Here is a 24,185-nt window from a genome sequence, read left to right on the forward strand (position 1 = left end):
TGCTGCAGCTCCAGAGAAGGCAACACAAGGGCACCTCTGCAGAAAACACTGCTGGGATTTGCTTTAGTTCCTTTAAACCCACCAAGGGAATAGCTCATCATTGACACAGTCTGTGGCCACAGGGAAGGGTGGAGAGAAACAAAATGAGAAATGGCACAAACAATGACATTTCTTTGTGGACAACAAGATATAGTAATATAAAGGAAAAAAAGCCACAATCAAACCATCAATAAGATTACTTTCATTTCAACTTAACTTTAGAAATTGGCCAGCAGTTTAATGTTTCTGAAAGCATCCAGTCATCAGTCTCCAAACTGCAGCCTTGAGCTCCTGGTTCCTCAGGCTGTAGATGAGGGGGTTCAGGGCTGGGGGCACCACTGAGTACAGAACTGACAGGGCCAGATCCAGGGATGGGGAGGACATGGAGGGGGGCATCATTTGAGCAAATGATGCAGTGCTGAGGAACAGAGAGACCACGGCCAGGTGAGGGAGGCAGGTGGAAAAGGCTTTGTGCCGTCCCTGCTCAGAGGGGATCCTCAGCACAGCCCTGAAGATCTGCACATAGGAGAAAACAATGAACACAAAACAGCCAAATGCTAAACACACACTAACAGCAATGAGCCCAACTTCCCTGAGGTTTGAGTGTGAGCAGGAGAGCTTGAGGATCTGTGGGATTTCACAGAAGAACTGGCCCAGGGCATTGCCATGGCACAGGGGCAGGGAAAATGTATTGGCTGTGTGCATGAGAGCATTGAGAAAGGCACTGGCCCAGGCAGCTGCTGCCATGTGGGCACAAGCTCTGCTGCCCAGGAGGGTCCCGTAGTGCAGGGGTTTGCAGATGGACACGTAGCGGTCATAGCACATGATGGTCAGGAGGCAAAACTCTGATCCAAGGAAGAAGTAAATCAAAAAGAGCTGTGCAGCACATCCAGTGTAGGAGATGTTGCTGGTGTCCCAGAGGGCATTGTGCATGGCTTTGGGGACAGTGGTGCAGATGGAGCCCAGGTCAGCGAGGGCCAGGTTGAGCAGGAAGAAGAACATGGGCGTGTGCAGGTGGTGGCCGCAGGCTACGGCGCTGATGATGAGGCCGTTGCCCAGGAGGGCAGCCAGGGAGATGCCCAGCAAGAGGCAGAAGTGCAGGAGCTGCAGCTGCCGCGTGTCTGCCAATGCCAGCAGCAGGAAGTGCCTGATGCAGCTGCTGTTGGACATTTGCTGTGCCTTGGCATGGGGATCTGTAAGAAAAGTAATCATGGAATAGTTGGGTTTGGAGAGGACTTGAAATATCCCAGCACAGGCTGGGGGCACTTTCCCCCCACTGCCTGCCCAGGGCTCTGCTGCCTGGAGCTGTCCCTGCCAGCAGCTGCTTCCCTGTGCCCAGGGCTGGGCCCTGCCAGTGCTGCCAGAGCCCAGCCCAGCCCTGGGGGCTCAGCTCTGCCCTGCAGAGCCCTCCCAGCTCAGGCACTGCCCAGGGGCAGCTCTGGCTCTGCAGGCTCTGAGGGCAACGTCAGAGCAACCCTGAGGAGACTGGAAAAGCAACACTGATGCTGCCTCTAAGGGGTCCTGTGGTGATTGCTGTTTCTTCCTGGCTTATTCTGATGAGAGAATATTTTTTTTTTTCTCAACCTGAACTGAGTGATGAATATCATTGTGCAATTTCCAACTGAGAGCAGTAGATTAAAAAAGCAGGATATCCCCTTTTATGCAGCCCCTGCCTTGCTATACTCCCTGTATAATCTATTTGGAAATGTTCTGCAGTTAAATGCCATGCTGGGAGCAGTCCTGAACAATGCAGCATCCTCCCCACACAAGGAGAACACTCCCAAGCCTCACCAGCTGTCTCCTGCCACCCAGATCTTGTCCCCCAGTGCTGGGAGCAGCTGCCAGGGCTGGCTGAGAGCTGTCCCTGGCAGGCAGCAGAGTCCCTGCCCCAGCACAGCACCCTGGGCTGCAGGACCCTGCTCTGCAGGACAGCCCTGGGCACCCCTGGCTGCTCTGCACAAGAGACAAGCAGAGAATGTACTCACAGGCTCTGCAGGCATTGGCATGTTCCAGCTGCAGGAGATGGCTCCAGGAGCTGCAGCTGCACTGTCCTGCAGCCAGAGGTTCCTGTGCCAAGGGCTGGCAGTGATTGTGCCCCAGGCACTTCTCAGCCCCTTCCCAGCCCTGACTGATTGAAGCTCTCTGTGCCTCTGCGCTGTGCCTGGGCTGGCTGCAGGCAGTGCCCCAGCCCTGCTGGGCTGGCACAAGAGCTGCTCATCAAGAGAAATGTGCTTTTGAAGCTCTTCTTGGTGACCAGGAGCTGCCTCTGTGCCAGGAGCCCAGCCCAGCTCAGCAGCACAGACACAGCACAAGGACTTGAATCAGCCTCTGGGGCTTTGTGCTCAGGCCCTGGACATCAGTCCCTGAGAGGCAGCTGAAGAAACCTCTCCAGAACTCCAAGGCAGAATCCAACTCCAAACTTTCTTGGACTTTTAATGGGTCCCAGAGAGGGACACGACTGAGCAAGTGTCCCCAGGCCCCAGGCAGAGCAGAGAACTGCAGGCAGTGATGACAGGTGGGGACAAAGTGAAGCCAAGTCTTGGTGCCCTGGGGCACAGCAGGGTCTGTGCCAGCAAGGGCTGGGAGGAGACACCTTGTCCTGAGGCCCTGGGGCCTCCTGGCCCAGCCCCAGCCAGGCTGGGCACTGTCAGCCCCTTGTGCTGCCTTCAGCATCCCCCCCTAGCCCACATCCCAGTGGCCTCAAGGATCTGCTGCAAGGAGTCCCTGGGGAGCCTTGCTCAGCAATGGCCCTGGGGGCTCCTGAATGCTCCCTGCAGGGACTGCAGCTTTTTCAAAGGACTTTGGGCTTGGCTTTTGCCTTGGAGTCTCTGAGAGGTTTGTGCAATCCTGGCCTCCAATTATCTGCTGTAATTAGTCCCTGGAGAGGCTTTGTCAGTAACAACACTCAGTGGGGCTCATTAATGCTTCAGGGTACTCCAGTTATTTCAAGCTACTTGGTGCTTGCATTTTGCCAAAGACTCTATGAGAAAGATTGTGCAGTTGCAGCATTCAATTATCTGCTTTAATTAGTCTCTTGAGAGCCTTAATCAGTAATGACAATCATTGAGGTAATTAATGCTTCAAGATACTTCAGTTATTTTAAGGTATTTTGTTTTTTCCTTTTGATACAGACTCTGTGAGAGGTTTGTGCAATCATGGCCCCAATTATCTGCTTTAACAAGTCCCTGGAGAGCTTTGTACTGACACTCAGTGGGGCTCACTAATGCTTTGAGATACTCAAGGTTTTTAAGGCACTCGGGATGTTCCTTTTCACTCTGAGTCTTTGAGAGGTTTTTGTGTAATCCTGGCCTCCAATTCTCTCCTCCAAGGACGCCATGAGGAGCCTGTGTTGACCTCAGTGGGACCCATTCATGCTTTGAGACACTTTGGGGTTTTTCCTCTGACTTTCACTCCTGGAAAGGTTTGTGCAATCTCCTCTCAGGCCCTGAGGTTCCAGACTCAGCTCCAAATGCACCACGGGGCTCATTAGGACCAAGATAGTCCTGACAAACCATGGCTCTGCCTTGATTTCCCTCTGCTCTCGTGCAGTTCATCAGGATGATTTCCTTTTACAGTTATGGAGAAATATTTCAAAGAGCTTCTAAGAACTATGTATTCCTATTTTAAAGGGTGTCTTTATTGCTGTTCTTATTACACAGGATGTGATTGCAGCATTCTGTGATTGATATTGATCCAGGGACTCTCCTAAGGAGGTCTGGCCAGGTCAGAGAAGCTGTGCCTTTAAGTCTGACCCAGTGTGGACAACCTTGCTCCACATTCCCCAACCCCATCCTGTCTCTCCTCACTCACCTGGGACCTGCTTTGCTCAGAGAACTGGCTGCACAAAGCCAAAGAGCGGCTTTGCTTCTTTTATTTTTTCAAGCAATCTAAAACTCTTTGAGTTTCCCCATTGCAAACAGACACCCTCCTCAAGTGTGTGCCAAGCCCAAGGTGCCACTGAGACCACTCCAGACCTGCCCTGGGCCAGCTGTGAGGGTGGATCATCATCCCAACCTGCACTGAGCCATTGCAAGGGACTGTTGCCATGGACACTGCACTGACCCCACTGCTGGCTTTGGGTGCCATGGCAACCCCCATCAGTTCAGGTTTCCTTGGAAACCAGCCCAAGGAGCCATTTCTGCAGCCAGGTTCCATGGCCCCTTGCCTGCAGAGCTGTTGCTGCCCTGGGCTGCCATGGCAACCCTGAGGACAAAGCAGTGCCGGGGCTGTTCCAGGTACAATTGCAGTGACCCTCGTTGGTGCCACCAGGTGCCATGGCAATGGACACAGGGACCCGTTCCTTAGATTGGTGCCAAGGAAACCAATGCCCGGAGCCGGACCTTGCTCAGGGCTGGTGTCAGTGCCCAGGGCCAGAGGGGATCCCTTGCTGGGGGCTGTGCCATGGCCACCTGCCCTGTGCCGCGCTGGCCGCTCGGCACCAGGAACCAGCAGCCAAGGGCACTGCCAGGGCCAAAGGCCAGGTCAGCCAGACAGAAAGGGGCAGCGCTGGGCACTGTTTCCATGGCAACCGGCACTGAGGGGGACACCTGGGTCACCTGGCCTGGCAGTTGCCATGGAAAGCCCTGGCAGGCACTGAGGGCACAGCCCCTGGCACTGAGACACTGCTGGGCCGGGTGCTGAGCACAGGGCTGAGCACGCAGAGATGGTTTTGTTCTTGCTGAGCTGCAGCACAGCCAAGGCCTGTCCTGCCCCTCGTCCAGCCACGCTGGGGAGGGGCTGGGGCTGCGGGGGAGCTGGGCAGGGGACACAGCCAGGACAGGTGACCCCAACTGACCCCGGGCACACCCCAGACCAGAGCACATCATGCTCAGGGTATGAAGGGGGGGAACAAGGAGGAAGGGGGAATTTTGGAGGGAGGCTTTCTGCCTTCCCAGGTAACACTTAGGCAAGAGGGGGCCCTGTTTCACCAGTGGGCAGGGTCACTACTAAAGACACAGACACCAACTGAAGGAATTGTGTCATTTATATCATGCACAGCTGCAAAGAATTACAAAAGGATAAGCTCAGCAAAGCACATCATCATTAGCAAAGAATTACAAAAGAAGCTCAGCAATCCATCAGAACTCATCATTACATTTTGATGACTAACCCCTTGGTCAAACACTAGAGGTGTTTGTGGCAGACAAAGATTCTGGCTGACTATCAAGGTACACCTTACAGACACCTGTAGTACTTTAGTGACACCGTTCTTCACCCATTATTCTCAATCTCATCCGAGTTAGGAACAAGAATTCTGTTGTCCATGGAGCTGGCACCATGGTAATTCCAGAATAATGTCCCCAGGCCCTTTGCTGTTCAGCTTTACCATGCTGTCTGTGGCTAACAAGGCCTGGGGGGGCCCTTTCCCCTCTGGCTGGAAGGGGCTGGGTCCCAGTCCCTGAGGGGCACCCGGGCTCCTGGATGCAATTCCTGTGCAAGTCCCTCAGTGTCACAGCAGCCTTCCCATGGAGCCCCGTGGATCAGAGCATTCCCCAAAGGGGCCCTTGGGGCAAACAGGGAGATTTGGTCTGGCAGCATGTGTAAAACAATATCCTGTCAGATCTACTTGTTCTCACACAGAACACTTGGCTGCAGGGACACATTCCCATTGTTCCTGCCCAGGTTTCAGGACTCAGAGTTGTCTTTCCCAGGAGCTGCTCCTTCAGCTGCCTCGGGAGGGCCATTTGGCCTCTGGACCCACACTCTGGCTCCATTATTAGGGCTGCTGGATCCAAACCCTTTCTCTCCACAAACGGTGGTGATTGCAGGTGGATCTCCTTTCTTCACAATCCTTCTTAAAATTGCAATATTGATAATTGTGCTACCCTGTCATGGGGTTGACTAATCCAATCCTGGTCACTATTGTTTAATACAATTCCTTTAATTTCTCCTTGATATCTGCAACAATAATTCCTCCTCTCATGACATGAACACTTTGCAAGGCCAAGCTCGAGTGAGCAGTTATCAAACCAAAGTGTCCTGGAGGAATCTGAATTCCTGTTTCAGTATTGATAGCTCTCATTTGCTTTGAATTTCTCCTCATTAATTCCAATGCATGAAGGCCCAGCCCTGCAGCCTCTGGGCTGGCCCTGCCAGGGGCCATCACAGCCAGAACAATTTCCCAGGCAGCCCAAGTCTCACTGCCCATGGTTGGATTTGCAAATTGGGGGCAGCCGTGCACAGCCAGGGGGTTTCCATTTCCCCAGTGGGCCATTGTTAAGGGCATGGAGCACATCTGGGAGATGGGTTCTCCATGGGCAAAGGTTCCCATCTCCTCATTTTGTCAACTGCTTTTTAAACAACCCCTTCACCCATGCAACCAATCCTGCAGCTTGTGCATAGTCTGGCACATGAAAAACCCTGCAGGCTTAATCACTGAATTTTTCACAGGAACAGACAAAGCACTCTGCATCACAGTATCAGCAAACCCTGTAAAAACAGCCAATTTCCTCCCTTCCTCCTTTTTTCACTGTATACAATCTCACAAAGTTGACCACTGACATTAGGGCCCTGGCCAATCCTGTTCTATAGGGTATTTAGGGTTACATGCCTGAGCAGCCAAAGCTACCAAATTAGTATTGTCAGCACTACTTCACATTATTATAATTTTATATGTAGATATACATTTGATATAGATAGACAGACCTAGACATACATATAAAAATATATAACAAATATATATGAAGGTCCTATTGTACTATAAATATGTATATAGTTATTTATAATATTGATATTTCCCTTGCACCAATGCATCTGAGCTCAAGATTAAAACTTTCTTCTGTTGCTCCATGTGGGAACATTCCAACAATAATTGTTCCTTCTGAAGGTGCTGTTTCCAATGTACTCTTAACAAATTCATCTTTGTCTGCCCAAGCCCACAAGTTCTTTTCCTTTTCCATGTGCAATTTTTGGATGCATTTGAAGCCATCCAGGGGTGCAGCCTCTTTTACCCGACTGCCCCACTGCTCCCACGGGGCTCCAACCTCAGCCCACTCCAGAGCCAGGGAACTCCAGGGAAGGGCTTCCCATCTGGGAATTTCTGACGGCACTGATTCCTCACATTGACACTGAACAAGTGACATTTTGTTGGGATCTGGCCAGACTGGGCCAGTTTTGTTTTACCAGTGGGCAGGGTCAGCACCAAAGACACAGACACCAACTGAAGGAATCAGTGTCATTTCCTGCAGCTCAGAGCAGCAAAGAATCACAACAGGAGCAGCTCATCAATGCACCCAACCATCCCCACCAAAGATTGCCTGCAGTGATTGAGAAAGATCCAGCCCCAGTTACCCTCAGCCTTTACCATCGCCCAGACCCACACAGCAGCTGGGGAAGCTGTCACAGCCAAGGGCTGCAGAGCCACTCCTGGGCACTGGCAATTCCTGCAGGTGCCTCCAGCCCCAGGTGAGGCTCCAACCCCGCTGGGAGAGGGCCCAGCTCTGACAGTGCTGAATGGACAAACTGACAGCACTGCTAGTGTGGCAACATCTGGTTTCATCCTCCTCTTGGGTCCCTCCCAAAGGCTGGCCAGGGCCCCAGGAGGAACCAAGGGAGGTGACTTTGACCATTCAGCCCCAAACAAGGCCAGATGTCAGATTTCATGGCCTTGTCTGGCTACTAAATACACAAAGGTCAATACACATTTCACTAATGAGTGGCTACATCTATCACAGTGCTAATGACCATGCATATTTCATCAGGGAGCAGATTCAAAGATAACCTTTGGCTGGAAGGTTCATCCAGAGGCCACCTTGGGCTCAGGGCCTGCTGTTCAGGCCTCACTCAGGGCTGCTGTCCAGGCCTTGGCACTTCAGGGACGTGGTTTAGTGCTGGGCTTGGCACTGCTGGGTGAGCGGCTGCACTGGGTGAGCTCAGAGGGCTTTTCCAACAGAAAGGATTCTGTGATTCCATGATTCTATCCACTGCATTCAGCTGGGTCTAGTTTAGCAGCATTACTTTGCTCCAAAAGTTCCCTCTTGCCCAGTTCCTGTGGCCTGAGGCTTCAGCTCCTTCAGCTCCTGGTGCTGAGCTGCTCATGCTGAACGAGACGACTCGGAGAGAAGAACACAGTCCATGCAATTCCTTCTGGGACACGGAGAGGGGAGGCTGTGCAAACAGGAGCATTGTTTGCTGTGGCCTCCTCTCTGCCCTTCACGCCTTTCAGCGCTTGGAACCAGCCCAGAGCTTTCTCCAAGAGTGCAATGGAGCAGCTGTTCCTGCTCCTGGCTCTGGCTCTCTCCAGTCTCTGCCCTTGCCTGCTTCTGTCCCTCGTGCTGTGCCCTCTGTTCCCCCAGGGCTGGCTGGCTGCTGCCCAGGACTGTGGCACTGGCACAGATCCAGTGCTCCAGAGCCTCCTTTCTGTGCCCTTGGAGCTGCCTGGGCACAGCAGCCTTTTCCATCTGCAAGCTCCCCATGGACAGGGAGTGCCCAGCTCCGTTCCTTGCACAGCCTCCAGGAGCCCAGGGCTGCCATCTCAAGTCCCTGCTGGCACTGGGGCTCCCAGGTGCCTCAGGCTGCTGTGACACCGCTGCACACGGGAGGGAACAGGGGCAGGGGCTGTGCTGAAAGTCAGCTCCATCTGCTGCTGCTGCTGCTGCTGCTGCTGTGGGGTCATTTGTGCAGCCCTGGCCCAGAGTCAGGGATCAGATGCTGCCAGTCTCTTCCAGCCCTGGCTGCTCAGAGTTTGGGCCTTGGAGCCTCAGGTGGGCAGAGGCAGCTGCTCCTGGTCCCTCTGTGTGCCCGTGTTCAGCAGTGCTGCTCCATCAGTCTGTGCCCAGCAACGGGGAAAAGCCTCAGCCCTGCAAGGCCAGGAGCTGCCGGGCTCTGCCTGAGCAGCTCAGCCAGCAGGAAGGGAGCTGCTCCACACGGGAACCAGGAGCAGAGGACATTCCTTATATAGGACATGTTTTCAATTTAAAGGAAAAAAAAGGAAAAAGGAAAAAAAATAGGTAAATTGTAGAAGATAAGAATAAAATCCAAGTGTTAGTGAAAACACATAACATAATGTTAGTGAAAAAAACAAAACATAAATGCGAAGTTACATTCTTTGCATTAAGAGGTACATGATCTTTTGAAAAAGAGAACTCAGTTATTTACATTGTAAATGTGCTGATGCCATGGATCCATCTTGCTGACTTCTGCAGCCTTTTTTAAAAGTTTTTGAGGTTGTTTCCAACATTGTTAAATTGTGGGTGAAGCAATGGGAAATTGCTTTGTGCCCTGCCAGCTCCAAGCAGGACGGGGAATGGAAACTCTGTCAAAGCCCAAATCCTTTAGAAGATGCCCTTCCTTCTCAGCCTGGAAATGAGCTGCACATTCCCTATGAAACTGTCAGGGATTTCTTGAAGACACAAAGTCCCACTGACAGCTTTTTGCTCTGGTTTGGCAGTGCAGAAGGGCAATTCTCCATCCATCACCTCCAGACTGCACTGCCTCAGGAGCACGGCCCACTCGCCAGCTTTGGCCCACTCGTGGCACTGCTAGAGGAGGAAGAAAGTGCAACTGCACAATTCCAGCCAATCAAGAAGGAAGAGTGGGACAGACAAATCTTCCTGGGGAGATCCAGGCATTCAGCTGGGACTGTGGAGAGTTTGGGTCCTTGCCAATTGGATGTGTGTCCCCAGCTGCAATCTCTGGGCCTGCAGCAGAGTCTCACTCAGCTGCCAAAGCAGAAAGCTCAGGCGCTGTGCTCGCAACGGGCTCGTCTGATGCAGAGCTGTCAGAGCAATGTGAGGGCAGAGCCAGCCCAGTTGGGCCCAGGGCTGAGCCCAGCAGAGCCCTGGCAGAGCCCAGAGCAGCCTCAGCAGCTGCAGAGCCCGGCTGCAAGGAGAGAAAGCAGAAACCGCCCGTCAGCTGAGGGCTCCTGTGCCCTTGTGCCAAGGCCTGCGGTGCCCAGGCCATGCTGGCTGTGCCCAGAGCTGTGCCCAGAGCTGCCCATCCCTGCTGCCTTTGGCAGCAGAGCAGGAGGGCAGGACATGTGCCCAGCCTGCAGCCAGCCACGGCACATCCAGCCCTCAGCAGCTGCCCAGAGCAGGATGCTCCTGTGCTCGCTGCCATCTCCCAAAAGCTCTGATCCCACCCTGCCAAGCACACAGGGACCCACCTCACGCCACCCACAGCTGCAAGAAAAGCTGCTCCCAAACCATGGCCTCAGCCTTCTCCAAGGGCACGGCCCATCCACACCACAGCTGCTCCCAAGCACTTCCCCATCCACACTGGACCACCTAGAACGCTTCCTCTGGAAAAACAAACAACACATTCTTGAAAAGAGATTAGATGCAAAAAGGGAAAGCAAGAAAAATGGGAATAATTCTTATCTCTCTCAGGGCCTTGAGGAAGGCCCAACTCCTACATGGTAGGGAAAAACCCAGCCATGGCTAAGGGAAGCCCACACTTCTCTCTTCCCCCTGCACTGCCCCCAAAATCACGGTGATCCCAAAGCAAACAAGGGCAGCTGAGCAGCCCAAGCCCTTCCTTGCCTGCACAGCAAAGCAGCCCCTGCACAGCTTCTGGAGTCCCACCTCTGCTCCCACCATGGGTCTTTGTATGTGTCGAGCTGGCTGCCCCAGCCCCAGCCCCAGCCCGGGGCACGGTGGGTGCTGGGGGCTGTTGGCAGGGCCAGGAGCCCACTCCCATTTCGTACCCAGCCCAGCCCATCCCCACAGCCCTGCCAAAAAGCAGCTGGGCAGCGACTGAAGGATGAGTTGCATCTGCCCCAGCAAAGGGGGAACCTTTGCTTCCCAGCCAGGCTGGCCCATGCCCAAATCTGGCAGAATTTCCCCGCTGGGGACTCATCGGCAAATTCCCTGTGGAGCCTGGCTTTGAAGAAGGTGCCAGAATGAAAGTCCATCACCTTCAGCCTCCAGTGGCCAGGCTGAGGAAGAGCTTGTCATCCTTGATGTCATCCTGGCTGTCTCCAGCAGCAGCAGCAGCAGCAGCAGCAGCATCCCCACCCGGTACAGCTTCTCCAGGGGCTCCTGCTCCTTCCCTGGGGGGAGACCAGGCTCTCAGGGCTCGGCCCAGGGCCCCAGCTGTCAGGGAACCAGGACAAGCAAAACCAGCTTGGATGGCGGCCACCAGTGCTGGGCAGAGCAGCTCAGCTCCAGCACAAGGGCTGCGTGTGCCCATCCCATGGCCCCGGTGCAGTGACACAGGCAGCACAAAAAGGTCTGGCTTCCTCTGCTTCTCATTGCCAAGGCCTGTGTGGAGCTGGAACTTACCAGGGCCCTGGATAATCCAGGGACCTGGAGAACCATTCCCAGCAACTGGGAAAATCCTAGTTGCTCCATCCACCCATAGATGAGGTCTCCAAATTTGCCCCGAAAGTGGGTCCAGCTTTTAGAGGCCAAAATGAGCAAGTCCAAGTGACTTGATGATATTTTTAGCCCAGAAAGCCCTGCAGCTGATGGCACACTTCACAATCAGCAGGGGACACAGCTAGGCCAAAGCCCAGACCTCTGCTGGGAGCCTTTCCCCTCAAACACCCTTCAAACAAACCTCCATGCAAGTCAGTTGGGAAAGTTTCTTCAAAGGAGACCTTGCTGGCACATAACTACACAGGGTTATGGGAAAGATTCTAAAGCAGCTACTCTGGAGTCAAAGAGGCAGCACTAAAAGTCCCTGTCATCTATTTGTAGCTAAATCCCACTTTGGGCGAGTTGAAGGAGTTTGGAATGAAGTAGAGAGAAGACCTCTGAATTTTTTAGATGATTCCATTGCTTTTTCTTCTCTTCTACATAGACAGAAAGGGTGAGTTTGGCTCCCATCTCCACCGCATGGCTCACAGGGCCGCAAGACTTGTAGTTCCAAGAGCTTTGAAGGATTTCTTGGCCAAGAAGACACGGCCAACAAGGATATTTATGTTTTGGAGCCAATCCTTCAATATTTCCTCTTAGGGACTCATGCTCTCGGGGTCTCTAGCTGCTCAGAGTGACCCCAAGATAAGTTAGAAAGTCTCTTTTCCCAGCCCGGTGGTCGAAGAAGGAGTAAGAGCTCTTCATTTCTCGGTCTCAAGGTTGTTTCTTGTATCTTATCTAGAAAATTCTTTCTCCTGTCCTGCCGAGGTCGGCTCAGCAAGACAGTCTAAGGCACTCTGCCTCCCCCGGGGGCGGTGTTATCTTTTTATACTAAAAACAACTCCCTGTACAATATTTACAATTACTTTCCCATACCTATCATCTACGTTAGACAGTGAGCTTCTACTCATAACCAATCTAAAAGTGCCAACATCACAGCAGAAGATGGAGGCCAAGAAGAAGAAGGAGAAAGGTTAGACATGCCCAGATTCCTCCATCTTGCCCCCTGAAGCCCCATTCTAAAAAGCCCCAAAATCTATTTTTCCACTCTGTGATAAATTCCCTTTCATTTTGTGGCTTGTCATTCTTCATACAAGGTTGGGAATTGTTTTTTCCAAGGGCTAAATCAAAGGCACAGGGATCTTGGGCTCTGTGCCAAGGTCTCTGAGCCCTCTGACAGGGTCTCGAGTCCTGCAGGGCAGCCCGAGGAATTTCCTGGCTTCCCACATCATGCTACAGTGGAAGCTTCCTTAGCCAATCATGCCATGACGCAACAAACCTACAGCACTGCATCCTAAACTTCTTGTTTACTGTTGTAACTACTTGGATTTTTTCTAGGTCTGGAACTCTAAAACTCTAAACATTCCTCCACTTCAACTTTCCTCCCCGTGTCTCTGCGAGAAACTAGAAATCCGCATTCTGGCTTCTAGCACCTGAGTTCGGAAGCCCTTTCCAAGGTCTCAGATCAAATGCTATGTTTAATTCTGAGCTTTGCTGACAAGACCAAAGGTCTGACATTTCTCTGGATTTGGGTTTCCAACAACACTGAGATGCTGTTAGTTGCAGAGTGCCCGGGATCTGTCTTGCAAGTCAACTCTGGCAGGAAGAAGGCGGCTGCCAGGGGGCTGCTTGTGGCCTCTGACAGCCCCATTGCTCAGGGCTTGCCAGCGCCCCAGCCCCTCAGGCCCTGCCCCAGCCCGGCCAAGCTGCCCGGCAGCAGCGCCGCAGCCCCACAGCAGCTCCAGAGCAGCCCCAGCCAGAGGCACCTGGGAGCCCTCAGCAAGGCAGGCAGCAGCAGACGGGCAGGAGGGCACGGATGGCGCTTCCTGCCTGGCACAGGGCTTGTGGCCATCTCCAGGCACCGCTCTGGCAGGGATCCCCGCAGCTCCGGCCCCTGCCCAGCCGCTCTGTGGGCAGCACAAAGGCTTCCGCAGAACCACCACAGGCCAAGGGGCTTCTGGCCATTTTCCCTGCAGCACTGCATGCATGGGCAGCATGCTAAGTAGAAGCAGGCTTTTCTCCACTTTCCCTATGCCCTACGGACCCTGGGCAGCAAAGAAAATCTCCTGAGAGTGTGTATATTATAACAGGGTATATATTTACATCGGGTAAAAGATAGAATGGAAGAAAAGAAAAATCTTAAAGAAAAGTAAAAATCCCCACTGGCTCAGGCTGCCCCAGCAAAGAGAGCCTCCCGGATCAGCTGTCCTCAGAGCTCCAGCAGTGCAGCCAGCCCAGCCGTGACAGACGAGGCCGAGTGATCCATGCCCTGTGCAGCTGGTCGTGCAGCCTCTGGAAGATGGAATATCGCCCACTGGCTGTTGCTCGGAGGACATGCAGTGTTTCAAGTGCCAGCTCTGACACGGCACTGCTCATGTCCTCCGTCAGGCGTTCCAGGGCTGCAAGTGAAAGAAACAGAGCCATGGTCAGATGCCGGCTCTGCGGGGAGCCGAGGAGAGCCCCCTGCCAGGGCCATCGCAGCCGGCTCTTGCCATGGCCAGGAGGGAGCAGGGAGCAAGGGGATCAGCCCGAAGCTGCTGGCCACCAATGGCCCACGTGGCCCTGAAATCTCAGTGTGCTCTACCCCCAGGAGCAGAGCCCTCCGCAGCCGGGGCAGGGCTTGCAGCTCTCCCCCTGGAAGCCCCCGCTGCCAGCCCACTGGCCTCACTCACCAGTGCAGATCAGCTGCAGCTCTTGCTGCTGCCCCCTCAGGTGCCGCCCGGCCATGCCTGTGAACACAGAGCCTGTCACGGCGCCAGCGGCACAGCTCCCTGCCAGCGGCGCTGCCGGCGCTGTGGCCACACGGGCTGCTGGCCCGGCAGGGCTCAGCCCGGCCCTTGGCGCACGCTGCCGCCCCAGGGCATGGCTGCCAGAGGGCGGCAGCAGCAATGCCCAGCCCAGGCGGGGCTCCACGGTGCCGGGCCCGGCTGGCGCTGCCGGGGCAGCAGGCGGGGCCGGGGCCGAGCTGCGGCGGGCTGGGGAGGGAGCCCGGGCTCGTGGCTCACCCATGAACCTGATGGCCGCCTCTCGCAGGGGCTCCTGTGGGCTCTGCAGGTAACGCAGGGCCCGGCGCAGGTGCTCGGCCGCTCGGCTCCTGTCCTCGGCCAGCTGCAGAGAGCGGCAGGAGGGAAGGGTTGGCGCGGGCTCAGCCCCTGGGCCGGGCGCTGCCTGCGCCCAGCCCCGGCCTCCCCTGCCCGCACAGCCCTGAGGCGCGGCCAGCAGCCGCTGGCCAAGGGCTCCCGAGGGCAGGGGGCAGAGGGCCGGCTGCTGCCCGGGGAGCCGCGGTGCCGGCCCGCAGCCCCGCCGGGCCGGGGCTCCATGGGCACCCGGCTCCGGCCCACGGGAGCCTGGAGAAGAGCCCCCGCGGCCTCTGGCTGCAGCAGCAGGCAGGGGCACAGCGACCTGGCCCCGCACACTGAGCACCACCCTCAGGGGCCTTCTCCAGGCCGAGCCTGGGCGTTCTCGGCTTCTCTTACCAAGCACTCGCCAAACCTCCATGTCTGATCCATCTGGAGCATTTGTTCGAGATTCCTCCTCTTCAGGAATCTGGCTGCAGAATGCAGCGTTTCCCGGGAGGCCTGGAGAGCAGCAGAGACGCGGTCTTGGCCCCACAGGTCAGGGCACAGGAGCATCCCAGTGCCACAGCCTGGAGGAGGCTGCAGCCCGCAAGGTGCCAGGGCAGGAGGCAGCCCAGTCCCCTGCCAGGGGGACAGCAGGTGGCCACAGGTCCTCACCTCAGCAACAATCTGATTCTCATCATGGCAGTGGATATAGAGTGGGACCAGGCTCTGGTGCACGTGGGACTTCAGGGCCTTTCTTCCATCTTCTCTTAATAAGTCCAGCATCTCTTGAAAGACACACATGGAGCTCAGCTGCACCCAGATATCATCCTGTAGGAGAGGAAGGGCAAAAGACCTCAGCATCAGCTGCTTCAGGCCCTCCAGGGCACAGGCCTGCATCTGCACCGGGCACCAAGTGTCCGGGCAGCAGCCGGCGGCCGTGGCTGTGGGCACAGAGCCTTACGTGGTCAAAGAGTGGCAGGAGCGCCTCAGCCAGCTGCAGGGCAATGGGGGTGGCTATTGGGGCACCCCCAATATCCAGGAGCAAATATCGGAGTAGAAGAATGGTCATCCTGATCATGTGGCTATCATTTTCCTGCAGGAGCTCCACAAGACTTTGGCTCAGGCTCCCCATTTTTTCAGCCTGTGCAGAACACAAGTTTGTGAAAGGCCAGTCTGCTGCCGCAGGGCCCAGAGGCCAAAGGCCTGTCCCAAAGCACTGGGGCAGCTGAAGCGGGAGGCAGGAGAGCTGGGAGCAGCTGCCCAAGGGCCCCAATCCCAGGCAAGGCCAAGCGACTGCCTTGCATGGCCCCACGCTGCCTGCACGGCTTCAGCCACTGCCCCCTTCTCACCATCAAGGGATTCTTGCCCAGCACTACCAGGCCTCTGAGTGCCAAGTAACGCCTGGCCCTGTGCTGGCTCTGCAGGTTCTGTGCCATGATCTGCAGAACACTGTCACTGCATTCCCTCAAGTCCAGGCACTCGAGGACCTGAAAGGCACAGGGCAGTGACAGGGAGCTGGCCGGCAGGAGCCCGGAACCGCACAGGGCTGGGCCCAGGCAGCAGCACAGGGCACGGGCACCGTTCTGGCAGCTGTGCCTACGAGAGGGCAGAGAGCTGGGAGGCAGCGCTGGCCTTGAGGCTCACCTCCACAAGGAATGCCAGGGCAGGGAAATCCCAGTATGGCATCTCTTGGCCCAGCATGGCGAGCAGGTAGAATGCAATCCCAGAACAAAAGTGTAGGGCTGAATGGGAAATTTCTCTAAAAAGAGGAAAAAGGAAACAAGACCCTGAGCCAGTGGGGCAAATCTCTCCCAGGAGTGACTCACAGAGTTCTCATCTTTCCCCACCACCCTTCCAGCAGGGGGACTTGGGCCACTCGGGTGTTGCTTTCTCATGGGCACCCTCCTCTCCCAGCCTTTTCCAGTCTGCTTGGCTGTCCCGCAGTGACAAGGCCCTCTGGCCCATGACCATGGAAACTTTGCAGGACACTCTGGGCACAGAGCACAAATGTCAGAGGCCGTGGGGAGAAGGGGCTCTCACCTGGCCAGCAGAGCCACGGCAAAGTGGTGGGTGTCAAGAGAGAGCAGCGTGTCCCAGCCACACCTGCGTTCCATTGCCACCACCACATCCTCACAGCGGAGAAGGCAGAGCAGGGACTTCAGGGTGCGCACTGCAAACCTGCGTGCACAGCAAAGGCCAGGTGACGCTGGCAGCACTGGCTCCTTGGCAGGCCACGTGGCAGGGACAGGAGGAGTGGGATGGAGCACCTGTTGGGGCTGGTGGCAAGGCCGTGCTCTTGCTGGCATTGCTTCCAGAAGGCATCAACCTCCTCTGGCATCTCCAAGGTGCTGGAGAACACTTGGAAGAGCAGATGCACAAATAGGCGGGGGAAATACACCTTCAATATCCGTGGCAGACAGGGCACCTGCAGGATCTTCCACATCACCACGGTTGCCTGCAAGGGACAAAGGCCCCCGAGACAGCGCTCAGTGCCCAGGCGTCCGTGTGGCAGGGCCCGAGCGTGGCAGGGAGAGGCCCGCAGAGACCTTGGCAGGGGGAGCACGGGGCCTGCTGGGCCTGAAGCTGCCCCTGGGCCAGGTTTCAGGCCAGCGCCTGAGGCAGGCAGATGCAGTGGGGGAAGGAGGATGGAGAGCTGCTGGAGAGGCGGCCTTGGGGCCAGCAAAGGCCACTTGCAGAAACTCACAGCCAGGTTAAAGACAGCCGTTTGGTCCCCATCGGAGGTGCACGTGCTGTGCACTGGCCAGCTCCCCAGCACATCCAGGAGGATCAGCTGTGCCAGCTCGGCAGTCCTGGCTGAGCCCATGATGGTCTTCCACATGGCCATGGCAGCTCTGGGGGGTCAGAGCTCTGTCTCAGCAGGGCGGTCTCAGCCACAGCAGCGTGGGGAGCTGAGCTGGCTGCCAGCTCTGCCTCTGCCCACTGGCCCTGGCCAGCAGCAGCCAGGCAGCCCAGGCCTGTGGGGACAGAGCCCTGAGGGGCAGGAAGGGAGCATGGCAGCAGGCTCAGGGGCTGACGTGCCAGGGCTGGGAAAGGCAGCAGCCAGAGGGCCCTGGAAGTCTCTGTTGCTCAGACACCTGCAGCAGGCTGTACAGGCTGATGGGCTGGGGAGGCCTGAGCCCTCTGGGCAGGTGGGCCCCATACCTGTCACAGGACGGGGCCACACGCAGCAGCGTCAGGACTACGTCATCTGGCTGTGCTTCTGTCAGATCCAGCAGGGCCTCGTCCAGCCTGGCTTCAGCACAATCATTGGCCACGAGCCACTGGTGGATGAATCTCACCATGGCAGGCACCTGGAGAAGGCACAGGGAGACTTGGGAAGCTGCCAGGGGGAGCAATGTTCCCAGCTTGCCCAGAGAAGTGCTTCCCTTCCCCGCGCGCTGCCATGTGGCCTCAAGGGCTCACAGCAACCAGCATGCGTGACTTGGGAGGCCAAGCAATTCCTGGGAGGATCAAACCCTGCCCACAGGCTGCTTACTTGGTTTGGATAGTAAAATCCTTCCTCTACAAGCATACACAGGAGGGCAGCGCTGGGCTTGGTTTTGAAGATGGGCGCGTATGGTCTGAGCCCAGTGCCCATGGCCATGGTCTCTTCCTCCTGCATTCTCCTCATGAATTTGCAGATGAACTGTAGGAGAAGGGCAGGAAGCCGGGGATGTTGCATGGAGTGCTGCACACACGGTGCTGGGCTGAGCAGTGACAGCAGGCCCAGCCCAGGTGGGGGTGGCTGCAGGTACCTGCGCTGTGCTGCGGAAACGGCCACGGCTGGATTCCTGCTCTTGTGTGCACTCCAGGGCTGCATCTGGCAAAGAGCGAGCGCAGCCAGAGCTGAGGGGGTGCGGGAGAGGCCGGAGAACACAGGCCAGCCCTGCACTGCCCAGGCTGGGAGAGCCCCGGGATGGCCCAGGGGATGGAGTGCGGCCACTGCAGGGTGTCTGCCCAGGCCCTCTTCCGTCCTGTCCATGGGCATTTCCCCAGGGGATAGGATGGCATGGCATGGCATGGCATGGCATGGCATGGCATGGCATGGCATGGCATGGCATGGCATGGGGTCAAGCTGGCTGCAGACGCCAACCCTGTGGCCCAGCTCTGCCGCTCACCCTCCTGCGGTGGCTGGAACGGCACCACCTCCTCGGTCTCCTGTGCTGGGGCAGCTACAGGGCCTTCTTCCTCCTCCTCCTCCACCCAGGCCAGCTTGGGCACTCTCGGGGGTCTCTGCTCCATATCTCTGACTGGATTTGTGGCTATTTGCAGGCGAGATGCCTTGCAAAAGTTCCAAGTCACCAAGTCCTGCCTGGAAGGCACCTCCAAGACAAAAGCCTCAGGAAGGCTGCAGGACGGCAAGTCCTGCGCTCGGTCTCAAGGGCTCCTGCCACAAGGACAGGAGACTCCTGTCAAGGATTGGGGTCTGGCCTCAAAGGCTCCTGCAGAAGAGAAGCCTCAGGGAGACCACGGGTCAGCAAGTCCTGTGGTCTGGCCTCGAGGTCACCTGCAGGAATAACGCCTGGGAAAGGCTCCGGGTGGGACAGGAACGAGGGCGCTGTGCGGGGGCTCCTCACGGCACCGCTCTGTCCCGTTCTGCCCCGTTGCCTGTTCCCAGCAGCCGGGCAGGCTTCTATTTCCCACGTGTCACAAAGGGCCCTTGGACACCCGTTCTATGCCACAGTGACCGTGCTGCACCGTGTCACAAAGGGCCCCTGCACACACTGCTGCCTGCCCTGGGGCCGCCCCCAGCCCAGCCAAAGTGGCCCAGGCTGGAAGGAATGCCTGGCCCCAGGTGTCTAAGGCAGCCCCACAGGATCTTTAGGAAGGGCTCAGAGCATCAGCAAACGCTGCCCTGCTCTGCGGGCTCAGGGCAGCAGAAGGAGCCCCAGGGCTGCCGACGCAGCCGCGCTGGGAAGGGCACGGGGCCTTCCAGGGAAGCTGGCACGGCCTCCTTGGGACACCTCCCAGCTGGTGGCCATCCTAAACCCACGGGTGTGACACAGACAAGGAATGTGTGGGCCAGGGCACAAATGCTGCTCTGAGCCCTGGGGCCCGGGCAGCGCTGACAGCAGCAGCTGTGGCAGAGTCCCTGCCCAAGCAGAGCTGCCACCCCCGAGCCCTGGCAGCGCTGGTGCCCGTCTCCTGCCCCAGAGACCTGTGCCCCCGGGGGGCTGCTGTGCCACAGGGAGCCAAAGCCCACGTGCATTGGGGGCTGATGGCAGCAGCACCTGCAGCAACTGCTGGCAACACTTGGTCTCTGTCAGAAGCTCTTACTCTGTGCTGGAATTATTTTCTCATTGAAGTCATTTCCTGCACCACAAACACATCTTTGCCATGAAGACACAGAAGAATCTGGCATTAAGGAATCCTCACTTCAGGAAAGTTTTACTTCCCATTGCTCAGCTCAAGTAGTTCCAAAATTTGCAAACTTCCCAAATTTATTGGGATGGCCTGAGAATCTGACTGGTCTACAAGTTTGTGTCCCATCCTGAAGCAGCAACTCATTTGCCTTATCATCCATTGAATGTCACTTTACAAAACATAAGACTACAGAGAGCCAAAAAGAAGATCATTCTTTGATTTGCAAATGGATTTTGATGAAGGGATGATAATCTCCTAATTTTCTTAAGGAATAAAAGCTCTCAAGGAATGAAAGACCACTCAGGGTTACAAGAGTAACCCAAACAAATGAGTAGATGGCAAAAGGCCTGATCCTCCCCCAGTACAGATATCTAAGTGGCCAATAAAGTACAGCTCTCCCCTCTTGTTCCCTGCAGGGGAAACAGGACCATGAATAGAAACAGTCACAGATATTCTTTCTGCCCTCCATAACCAAAGCTGTGCCAAAGCATAGATGCTGCCTTCAAACTGACTCAAATTCCAGCCCAGACCTCTCACCTTCCAGACAACTCCTTCCCCAACACCCCACCAACACCTACCCCCCAAAATCCCCCACAGAAGCCCTCAACACCTCACCAGGAGCCCCAGCTGTGCCCGTCCCTCTGCAGAGCTTTCCCAGCCTCCAGCAGACGCCCTGGTTCCCTGCACGTGCCGTGGGCTGGCACTCAGGAGGATCTGCTCCAAGGCCTTCCCCGGTGGCAGCTCAGGCTGCCAGGCCTGTGGTTCCTGGATCACCCTTCCCAGCGAGCCTTCCTGGGCACGGCTGTTCCATGGGCACCTCTGCGCTCAGCTCAGACTGCTCCACTCAGCCAGGGCTGCTGGGAAAGGATCCAGAGCAGCCTGGCCAGCTCTTTCTCCAGCTCCCTCTTCACTCCTGGTGGAGGAGGTAGAACATCCCACAGGAAAGCAACTGGTGCCACAAGGAGTGGGCAGCATCAGGCAGCTCTGGGGAGGCGCCTCAGCACTGCTGTATCCTGAGGGAACACTGCTGGCCATGCCCTGTGTGTATCTGCAAAAGCTTCCAATCAGCTGCCTCAGCTCCCAGGGCCTCTCTTGGCCAGCATCCTGACGTGGATGCAGGGCTGCTGCCAGGCACTGCTGGGACCCAGCGGGACAGGAGCGGCTGTCTCGTGTCCACGGAGCAGCCCTGACACAGCCAGGGCCATCCCGAAAGCAGACAAACGCTCCCGGGTCAGCAGAGAGGAGCAAGGAGCACTGGGCTCCTCTCAGGGGATCTCAGCTGGGCTCACTCCACCACACGCCCCCATTTTGAGGCCTGCTGATGCCCAGCTGCCAGAAATGCCCACCTTGTTCTCTCCAAGATGCACAGGGAGAGCCAATGAGCAGGACACCTTGGGAGGCCTTTTCTGAGGCCAGGGACACACCAAGATCAGCCAAGGCTCTCCACGCTGCCTGGCCCACACAGCCCAGCTCTGTGCTGGCCCTGGGCCACAGCAGCTCCCACCAAGCAGGAGGCAAATGCATTTTGCCAAGAGTTGAAACACAGCAGACAGGAAAGATGTGAAAAGTGTGTGTGCAAAGGCCTTTTAATTCACAGCTCTCACAGAGAGCTTTGGGGCTCATGGCTGGACAGAGATGCTCCTGCTCACACCTCTGTCCAAAGTGGGGGAACACACCCTGCTGCAGGTGCTTGGCTTGGTCTCTGCAGGTCCAGGCGGATGCCAAACCTCCTCTTCACAGCCTTCTCCCTTGCCCTGCCCCTCTGCCAAGTGCAACGGGCCTCAAGGACTGAAAGGAGCACAGAGAGCCAAAGGGGGACACTCGCACCTGCCTCACTGGGAGCTCCCTGGGAAGCACTTTCCTTGAGAAGCAAGCCCCTTTCCTCCAAAGGTGTTTCCCCAAATGTGTGGCTTTCCTGGGGAACACCAACACACCCTTAAGAAAAGCTGGCAAGGCTGAATGACTCCAGGTCCTTTCAGGACAGGCACTCCAGCTCCAGCTCGTATTCCCCCAAGTGTGTGTCCAGGTGCAGGTTCAGAGGTGCAGCCCCAGGCCCTCTACAAACACAAGCTGCCCGCTGCCTCTTCCCCTGCCTCAGCTCCTGCCTGTGCTCACAGCACCAAAACCAGGCTGTTCCCAGCCAGAGCCCAGAGCCCTGTCCCCACAGGAGGCTCTTGCCAGCACCTTCCAGGACTCTCTGCTGTGCACACAGCGCTTTTCATGCCCGCTCCCAACAGGCTTTGGAACACAGAGCACAACCTGGCTGGCTCTGCCACCAGCACAGCCCCAACACAGGCGGAGGAAGAAGCAGCAGGGGTTGATTTGCGGCCATGCCCAAGAGAGACTGGAAGGGTGCCCTCCCTCTGCTCTCCCTTGGTTGGCTTTCTGACTGGCTCTGAGCCTGGGGCTGCCATTCCTCACTTGTGGGGACCAGAACCACAGCCGGGATCCCGGCACTGCCTGACAGCGCTCCGGGCACCGGCACGGCCGCGTGTCCGAGTCTCGGGCACCGTGCTGCTGCTTCATCTGCCCTTAGGCACACCCAGAGCTCCCTGCTAAGCCCGGATGGTCTCTGGTTCTGCCCTCTTCCTCATCCTGTGCAGGGATGGAGCACTGCTGTGCTTTCAGGAAGCTATTCTTGAAACCTTCCAGCATTCCAAGCTCCTTTGCCCTCTGTGGATGCTTGCTGTAGAATCCCTCTCAGCTGGGTTCAGAACATCCTCAGGTTGGCTCTTCCAGCATCCAGGGGCTCCAGGGTGCTCAGAAAGATCTGGAACTGCACAGTGCTGTACAACTGGACCTTCAGCACAGGAACCTTTCCAGCCTGACCTGCCCTCATTCCTCTGTGTCTGTGCACAAAACACGGCGTGGAAGAGAATGGCAGCAGGGGCCTGTGTGTCCCAGGGCCCCGGATTTGCATCACTCCAGCTCCACAGAGATGCAGGTAAAGCAAAGAAGCCAAACTGTTTATTAATGGAAGGCGAAGCAGAGGGATGAGCTGGGAGGGAAGAAAGGGGATGGGCAGGGTCTGAGGGCTGGAGGGAGGGAGCTGTCAACAGGGAGGGAGAAGGCAGGAGCCATGGGAGCTTCCCATAGGCTCAGTTGTGCCAGTCATCAGCTGTGCCTGGAACTCCAGCTGATCCCCTCTGGTCTCCAGGTGGTCTCACCTTCCAAGGGACCTGGAGGTCTTAAAGAGTCACTGGTTCTTCTGAGCCAGCAGATGAAAGTTCTGCAGCTCTTCCCTCAAACATCACCTGAACAAATGTGCTTATGCAGGAGGGGCTGTTGTCTTCACTCAGGGCTCGAAGGGCTGGAAGAGAGAGGAACAGAGCCACGGTCAGAACCTGCATGTGCAGGAATCCAAGGAGACCTTCCTGCCAGAGCCATCCCACCCAGCTCTTGCCATGGCCGCAAGAGAGGAGAGGCCAAGGGGATCAGCTGCAAAGTGCTGGCCATGAATCCCCCTGCCTGCATCCCTGAAATCTCTGTGTGCTCTGCCCACGCCACCCCTGCTCCACACAGAGAGCAAAGCCCACCACAGCCGGGGCAGGGATTGCAGCTCCTGCCCAGGCATTGCAGCTCCCCCAGCCAGCCCCTGCTGACAGCCCACTGCCCTCATCACCCTCATGGAGGGCCTGGAGCTCTTCCTTCTGCCCCATCCAGAGCACCCAGGCAATCCCTGGGAACACAGGCTAACCAAACTAAGGCTGCTGTGGCTATTATCCAGTTTGCTTTATGGCTTAATGAGGTGAGGAATTCATGGATCTTTAACTTCCTCTGGAAGGCAGGCACATGGATTCAGAGCTATCACACACTAAGTGTATGGTTTTGGGGGTTACTTTAATAATGGGTGAGGAAATGACACGGGGGCAAATTTTTTCCCAGCCCTTCACCCAGCTCTTTGGGTCTGCCCCACCAGTTTTCAAAGGGTTCAGATCCACTCTAAATGCTAATGATATCATACAGTGGCTGGTGTTGCTGATAGGCCTGTTACATTTAGCATTCAGAGATAAGGGAAGATTAACCTGGATAACCACGCTGACACCTACCCCAGAGACCAGGGATGCTGCTGCCCCAGAGCCTGACCCTGCCCCACAGCCCACCTCAGAAATGAACCACCCAGGCTGGATGAGGGTTCTAATGAAAGAGATGGGCCAGGTGCTGAAGGAGTACATTTCCACAGCTGGTGAAAAGCCATCCCCCTGCCTCAAAGAGGGAGAGTCTGATGGTGCAGCAGTGGAACCCACAGATGTTACAACTGTCCGGGTTCCAGCTGAACTGCAAAGGCAGTCACAGCCAGCAGCAGTCACCCTGGTGGAAACAAGGAGATCTAAGATGAAATCAGAGCACCCAGATGAGGATATGAAAGGAGAGCCTTCCCAACGCCCAGGAGAGGCCAACAGTTGAGGTCATCACCGAGTCCCTG

The 24,185-nt window shown here is 56.4% G+C and overlaps 1 protein-coding gene across 1 annotated transcript; it reads right to left on the bottom strand.

Moving 5' to 3' along the window:
• Positions 1-276: 276 nt before the first annotated feature.
• LOC143692980 (olfactory receptor 14J1-like) lies at positions 277-864 on the bottom strand. The gene has a single exon (XM_077173059.1). The coding sequence runs from the start codon at positions 862-864 to the stop codon at positions 277-279; it is 588 nt and encodes a 195-aa protein (XP_077029174.1).
• Positions 865-24,185: the final 23,321 nt, after the last annotated feature.

The sequence above is a fragment of the Agelaius phoeniceus genome, unplaced genomic scaffold (assembly GCF_051311805.1).
Source record: "Agelaius phoeniceus isolate bAgePho1 unplaced genomic scaffold, bAgePho1.hap1 Scaffold_110, whole genome shotgun sequence".
Lineage (NCBI taxonomy): Eukaryota > Metazoa > Chordata > Aves > Passeriformes > Icteridae > Agelaius > Agelaius phoeniceus.